The 8,348-nt window shown below is 34.9% G+C and overlaps 1 protein-coding gene across 1 annotated transcript; it reads right to left on the reverse strand.

Moving 5' to 3' along the window:
* Positions 1–11: 11 nt before the first annotated feature.
* On the reverse strand, positions 12–8,348 carry prg4a (proteoglycan 4a; the record flags this gene model as incomplete). The annotated part of the gene is made up of 13 exons (XM_079819460.1): positions 12–118; positions 285–413; positions 764–871; positions 954–1,110; positions 1,183–1,322; positions 1,409–1,495; positions 1,759–1,998; positions 4,378–4,488; positions 4,885–4,950; positions 6,657–6,710; positions 6,961–7,074; positions 8,079–8,195; positions 8,276–8,348. The coding sequence occupies 13 exons, from the start codon at positions 8,346–8,348 to the stop codon at positions 12–14; spliced, it is 1,503 nt and encodes a 500-aa protein (XP_079675586.1).

The following is an 8,348-nucleotide window of genomic DNA, read 5'->3' on the forward strand; positions in this document are numbered from 1 at the left end:
TGGTGTTTGTTTCAGGCACAGTTGAGCCACTTGCTTATGTCATTCTGCTGAGAGGAGTGGCTGACGGGCGCTGTCAAAGCAGGCAGATCACTGCTAATCTTGACATTGAAGACTTTAGCTGTAAATGACAGAGATTGTGTTATTACATGTATAATGATTCAAAGAAACTGAAGATGTGACTGAAATGCAGTAAAGCACAGAGTCTTAATCAGTAACTTTTCTCACAAAATGCCAACTTCTAAACACACAAGTAATAATTTTTGTCTGAAAGTATTGTTACTTACGCCAAGAGAAAACAAAGTAATCAAAACCATCAGGCTTCTTGGGGTTGGGCATGGACATGGCTGATGTCACGGGGGTCGGGAAGCCCTTCATTTTGAGTTTGATGTTGATCTCCCCTGACAACTGGATCTCTGTCAAGTGAGATGTATTAAATTACTTTAGAGGTTGTACTTATTAGTTTGCCGTGTCGTCATCATTGACTAAAAACTAATTAAAAATAATTGTTATTAATTGAAATAAAAACTAGTAAAATATCAATAAAATCCGAAATGTTGTCTCTGCTACGAACTGAAGTAAATCAAGTTTAAGCTCCAGTATTATAATAATAATAAAAAAATATTTGTTAAACTAATACAAATGAAAAATAAAAGTTAAATAATAATACTAAAATAACACTTGCTATTATTTTCAATGCACTGGTTAAAACAATTATCTTCAAGTACATCAATTTAGCATTTAGCACTTCTAGTTCATTTAGTACCTGCTTGTCTGGCACGGCGGATCTTAGCGTAGACTGAATTTCTGGGTTTCTTTCCATCGCAAGTTGGTCTGCTTCCAGGGGGATAAGAGAATTTCTGAACTGTGCCTCCTGATAAGAAAATACATATGATTTATATTCTCATTTTAGTTATTTCTAACGATGCTTCTCAAACATAGGAGGCCGAGGGCACCTTTCTTGAAGAAGTACACAGACTCTGGTCTCTTTCTGGTGGCTGGACTTGGCAGAGCAGCAGCGATCTCCCCGGTGAGCCCACCAAAGTCCTGGGACACCGATCTGGGATATCCAGGCTCCTTGACACCATTCTCAAAACTCCAGTAGTTGTCACCCTTGGTGAAGGAAAATGTGCAATTCAGTTTTTGCAAGCACAGTTAGTGACTGTTTTGCATATTCTTCAGTACCTTAATAATGTAGGTCTTGCCCTGGCAGTTGCAGCGTGTGAAGGCTGTGTCGATGGGAGACGGGATGCCCAGTTCTTCAGTGATTTTACGAGCAGGACCGACCTTTTTGGTCTTGGGGTTCAGCAGCCAAAAGAAGTGACCTGAGATGGAAAGCACTTTGCCTAATGAGTGTATTTAGAAAAAACCTGCACAATATGCAACAATGCAGTATATACAGAAGTTTTACCTCTGAAAACTATGACTGTGCCGTTGAAGAGAGTTGCCATTCCATCGATGGCAAGGCCACTGCAGAGGTTAGGGTCGGAGTTTGCATCTTAAATAAAAAAGAGAGATTAAGGTTCAAATATATTCAGATTTAATTTATTTTAATTATCTGATTAACCAGAAGTATATGTTATAAGGTAAGATAAATTATGCCCTAATAAAGGTTAAAATATCCATTATCATTCCAGGGGTCAAGCATTCTCCTTGAATGAAAAATAAAAACATTTAAAACTGCATAAACTTCATTTAAAATATTTTCATACATCAGTGTTCATTTCAGGGACATGAACAAATTTTACTGAAGTTACATACCAGCTCCTGCAGGGCTGCTGGTTGCCATGGCCTGGGCGATGTCTGCAAGAGTTCTGGGTCCACCTGAACCTGAGGCAGGCCCGCTGGACGGCCCATCACCTTGTTTGCTGACAGAGAAGGAGACCTGCAAAGGGATGGTTAGGGGATTCCCAGAGGAAGGTCCCCCTGCCTGTAGTGGCCCAGCTGCAGGAGCAGGACCGGATTCTGGCAGAGGGAACCCGGCCGGGTTGAAACCAATACCTGCGAAGGCATAAATGTAGTTAATTTAATATTTTGATTATCAAATCAGGGCTGAGGACTCTGAGGGAGGGTCCACACACACACTGTGGGATAACAATGGGATAATGTTTAAAAAGAAAAAAGTTACATACACAAAATTAGAGACATTGTGCGACCTATTTATCTAGCGTGCCTCAACATGACTTCTGGGGCCTATACCATGAAGCCGGTTTAGCTGGCTAGCCAGATATGTTTAAGCTTAGTTTGTGCCAATCCTGGGTTTCAGGTACCATTAAAGTGGTTTGGCTTTTAGCTGTGTTCATCTCCATAGTAACTTACCCTCCACAGCTAACCTGCTCCAGGGCAGGTTATGTTCTGGATAAGAGATATCAAACTGAAATTGGACCAATCAGCTGTGAGCAAAGTGACACATATCTGATGCAATAAAGTCACTCCCCTTTTTCTTCTCCAAATTAAAGGTCACTACATAGCAAATGGCTATTAAAGACTTAACCCTCTGGCTTTTAACAATGCTTATTTATAATAATAATAATTTTGAATTATTTAAAAATAATTTATGTAATTATTATACCCTTAATCAATTACACATGTATAATTTTAGTAAATCAATCATTAATATGCATTTTGTTAATATTAAAATAAATAGCCTATGTAAAGGTCATTCAAATAAGCTTTAAATTCAATAACTAAATCTATAAAAAATTATATGTGAGCATAAATGTTCAATTCTCTCTCTCTATCAACTAAACTAACTTCATAACTTTTACTTGCATTGATGTATAAGATTTTTCTTAAAGTTGTCCTCGACAGCTCTTTTCTTCTGTGTAAATTTGTTTCAATTCTTAATATTTTCCAATCATGTATATTCTGCAGAAGAGTGAAGTGAATCACACTGCTTCGCTCGTGAGAAGTGAATCTCAGTTTTACTGATCCACAGCATGTGATTGGCTGTTCACTACTGATGTCACAGCTAAACTCCTAAACTCAGGATCAAAGCCTGAGTTGACAGAGAAAGTTGATGATCAGCATCATGGGACCAACAAAGCCTGAATAGATTGGTTTGGTTTTGTCAACTCAAAACTAATCCTGTAACCCTGAGTTTGTTAAACTACCATCATGGTACAGGCCCCTGATCACCTCATGTCTCATAGCGTTTACTATCACAATCACATGGGCAAAAACCCTCTCTCTCAAAAATGTGCTCTTGCCTGAAGTGCTTGAGCATCAATAGACTACACTAATACACAGTCATAGCTTTATATATATATATATATATATATATACTGTATATATAACTATTTTAAAGGCCATGACAAATCATGTAAATAAATAAAATAACACCTTAAAAAAATATGTCAAAATTACTATTCGTTGTTTTTAAAATAGCCTCCATGTAAAGAGAGGTCATATGTGTACATACACCTTGCAGAATCTGCAAAAAAAAAAAAAAAAAAAAAAAAATATATATATATATATATATATAAAAAATAAAAATTTAAACAAGAGGGATAATAAATTGCATGTTGTTTTTGAGTAGTACTGCGGCTGCCCTGAATAAGTTATTTTACATAAAAGATGTCCACAAGAAAACAAAATAGCTGAATTTACACAAAAGAACCAGTTCAAAAGTTTACATGCCCTTGATTTGTAATACTGTGTTGTTCCCTGGATGATCACTGTTAGTAGGATTTGTGATAGTTAAGCTGCCCACGATCAATCCTTCACAAACCCTTTCCAACACTGACTGTATGATATTGAAATATAAGGGAATCACTATTACAAGGAACAAAACTGTATTCATACAAAATCTGTAAATATTGATTAATGCCAAGAAGCTTTTGATCATCCAGGTAACGACACATAAGGATCAAGTGTATGTAAACTTTTGAACTGGGTCTTTTGTGTCATTTTTTTTTCTTTTCTTGTGATCTATATGTAAACATTTGTTATTTATGTCATTTGGTGTTTTAAAATAGCAGAACTAAATAAAAGTACTGCCACTCTTTTTTTCTGCTGATTCTGCAAAGGTAAACTTATTTCCTTAACGGTACATTTATTTAATGGTGACATTTAAATTACTTTTGGTGCAATAAAGTATTTTCTTTTCCTTGCACAAGACACATTATATAGAGAAAGTAATAAAAAGCTATTTCATGTATTCGAAGCAAATCATTCTGAATTTGCACAAATTGCTTTTGAATTCAGTCCAAAACTTCTGAATCATGTATTGAATCAAGCCATTGCAAGATAATGTGCTGCCCCACCAAGTTTCTGGAAATGTCTGCAGATTTGAATTAGTTGTCTCTTTCCCGTTAAACGTTTATTTATTTGTCATTTGAATAAGTTCATTCTTTATAAGCAGGCACATTAAGCTGTTACCTGCTATGTCAGAGGGTTTAAGAGGAGCATAGATGCTAATGTCCTGGGGCGAAGGGCCACCAGCAGGATGTGATGGAGCTTCAGATGGAGCCATTACGTTTGGTCTAGTCCCTGAGAGAGAAAATATACATAATGTGTCAGTAAAGACATTTATAATATTACACATTTCTTTTGAACTTTCTTTTATTTAAGAATGTTTCTTGAGCAGCAAATCAGCATATTCAAATTTCTGAAGGATCATGTGACACTGAAGACTGGAGTAATGCAAAAAAATTCAACAGGAATAAATGACATTTTAAAATGTATTAACAGTTATTTTAAATAATATTTCATTCATATTACTGTTTTTACTGTACCTTTAATCAAATAAATGCAGCCTTGGTGAACATAAGAAACTTCTTTCAAAAACATTAAAAAATCCTTCCGAAAAATAAAAAAAAGTCTAAAATATACGTAATAAAATTAATAATACATGTAAGTCTGTTTATAATCTGATCCTGAACTTACCATCTCTCATGAGATCTGGCTTTTCCTGAGCTGCGAGACATGCTGCCACACACTTCTCAGTATAATCTAAAAAACACAACATTAAGATACACTTTGTGCTTATCCACAATCTGAAGTTAATATAAAATGAGAGCTACAGGGCTTCCAGTCAGATGGGATCGTATTGCTGTTATATAAGCCACTGTCGTTCACTAATATGCCTTGTTTTGTGAACAAATCTCAATAATCTATTTGTTCCGAATTTCTCATTAGATTGGGTTGGTTTGTATCCTGTTCAGTTTCCTGGAGTCTGAGAGATACAGTCTGTCTGAGGCTTTTTGGAGGCTCTGCGATCCGGCATCTTTGGGAGTTTTGGTCTTGGGAGGGACTAAAGACAATTTTGGCTTTGGGAATGACCTTTACCTGGATTTACAGTATAAGGGTCAATGACAAATAAGATTAAAAAAATTCAAATTTTAAGCAAAACAGTTTTAAAATGTATTTTACCACCCAGAAAATGTCAGGTGGTGCGACCATATATTCATTTAAAATTATATACATTTACAATATACATATGAATCACATCAGTGTCTAAAATGCATATCACATGGTAAATTCCCTCTCCATTTCTTTATGTATAGCCCTTTTAGTCCAATTCATATAAACGGACACTTTTCTATGTGTTCAAACACCGAATTTTCCATAAGGAGTTTTTATGTTTTGTTTTTAACTGTAAAAATGATTTGTATACATTATATAACGGTTTACAGTTATATTTCTTACCTCATTTTGCAATTGCAGTGGGAATTGATACTTTTAAATGTACATTTGACATTTCAAACTCAATTCAAATCTAACAGGCATTAACTTGGACACCTATACAAATGTTTGACCATAGGCTCAAGGTTATACATCATTTTTTTTTTTTTTTTTAATCAAATACATTTTTATAATAACAACACATTTTCAAAGTTTTCCAGGAGTCATACCACCTGACATGATAAGTTGAATCAAATGTCAAATGATCTACTATTTATGGGAGGGTGACTAACATTGTTACTGCATCAAAGGGGTCCTCTGGGGTCTTCTGTGTGATGTCATATGCTGTCACATGGTTTTCTTAAAGTAACATTGCATAAAATGGCATTTTTATGTTGGTCGCTCTACCTGACATTTGGAGAAGTAGCCTACATTTTTCAGACAAAAGTTTTTTAAGTAATAGAATAGTTTAGAAATAGGACTGATACACTATTTAACCTCATTTATAAGGAATTTAACATAAAATTATGCCAAACTATTTGATTAAGAATTTAACTGAGAAAATGAACCTTTTTGGTGCAGTTTTGTTTTCTGCTTGTACGTTCGGACGGTCGCACCACCTGACATTTTTGGTCTTTCAAACACCACAACTCAAAGAGTCAAAAGAATTAAAAAAAAATGAAAAGAGCTTCTTATAAAGGATATATTGTAGATCAATTTGATATATGACATGTATTTATTAAAATTATTTTTAGGAAAATAATGAATTGGGACACAAAAAATATCATTGACCCATAAACAGCCAATCCGCACTAAAAGGGGTCCCTCAAGCGTTACGAAAATTAACCTAGGTTTCCTAGTAAAAGTTATAGTAAAAGTTTGTTGGCAGATTGATTACACTGTTTAACTATAAAATACCATGGTTAAACTACAATAATAATGTTTTTTGGTTTTATTTGTAGTAAAATTATGGTTAATTTTCCAGAGGGAAAGGTCATACAAAAAATTGATTAAAATAGACATTCATATAATACCTGTTGGTTTGTTTAGTTTTGAGCTTCTTGCAGCTTGCGACTGGGAGAAAGCATCTAAAGAAAACAAGAATAAAGTCAAAACTAGAATAAAACCGGTATATGATCAAGTCAGAGCAGATGTTTACTGTACATACATGTTCAAAATATGCATGCCATTACTAACCATTTGAATGCATTTAATCTTAGGCAGCATAGTCAAGTAATGTTGGGTAGTGTTTTTATACTGGGGGTCCCTGGGTCTGTAAAAATCCTGTCCTAGTAGTGTATAACTTGTGTAGTGCTTGTGTGGGAGCTGGTGTCCTACCACACTGTCCGCTGTAGTCCGGGCAGCAGGTGTTGTGTCGCACACAGTCCGAATCGCACTCACACTGTCTCCCGCGCTGGAACGGCTCACCACAGCGGCCCCTGCAGGAATCACCTGTCAATTACACACAACTATTTTAACCATGTGTCAAACCTATCATATTTTTGATAGGCCACATGAATTTCTAATGCCTCTAAATTATCAACACGATCAAGATGTTGCTGAAAAACCTGTTTACACAACTTTACACGATCTTCAATCTTCTACATGCCTTACGTTTTGCACTCTGACTATTGAGGCCTATATGTCTTTTGCTGTGAAATCTTTCATGATTTTTATCAAATAAACGTAAGAATAACTTTTATTTTGTTATTAATATTTAAAGATGAACATTTACTGACCTGAAACAACTTAGATTACTTGATTATCTATACAAAAAATAAATAATAATAATAATAATGTTAAAATATATATTTCAAAGATGCATCTGTCTGACTACATGCACATTAAACTAAGCATTTAAATCTTATTAAGATATATTATTTGGATATATAGTGACAACTGATATGCATTTTATGCAATGTATTACAGTAGACCTATATATTTTGCATTACAAGATATTTCATCTTACTTTTTGGTCTTATGAATAACAACATCTGCATATTTTCTCTCCTCGAATATGAGCTCCATATTATCACTATATATCATAGTATATTGGCCATAAAAATGAAAAACACATAATCAAAATTCTTTATAGCCTAATTCTTTTAAATTTTGTCTAAATGTTAAATAACATATATGTCACGCTTTACATCATTAATTGGTTAAATTAATTGCAATAAAATATTCAATTTAAAAGTTTAAAAATGAAGGTAATCATTATAGAAAAGATGAAACTAAATAAAAAAGGAAAAAGAAGAACAAGCAAAACACAAGGAAAAACAAGAATCCCAGAATACATTTGACCATCTTTAAAGGTGTTAAAAATCATCCCAGTATGCATTTCTAATTGTATATAATTGTGACTATTTTACTAGTATTCAACTTTTAAAAATAAGTCAATTATTATCCTAATAAAAAATAATGAGTATAAACTTGTGAGGCGGTGAGGGTCTTACTGGTGGTGCAGACATCATCAAAATCCTTGCAGCATTCGCCGTGGACAAAACAGTTGTAGTCACAGTTACAGATCTGTCCGCGGGTGAACGGCTCGCCACATTTGCCCACACAGCTGCCTGCACACACCAACACACGCTGCATTCGACCAGACCTCACCACAACCAAGACTGACCAAACCAGAAAGCATCCGACTCACCTTGAGCAGCACAGAGTGGCAGGAGAACACAGGCCAGAGCCAGGAGAGACGAAACCAGAGCGGATCCAGTCAT

The sequence above is a fragment of the Gobio gobio genome, assembly GCF_949357685.1.
Source record: "Gobio gobio genome assembly, chromosome: 6".
NCBI classification, from domain to species: Eukaryota; Metazoa; Chordata; class Actinopteri; order Cypriniformes; family Gobionidae; genus Gobio; species Gobio gobio.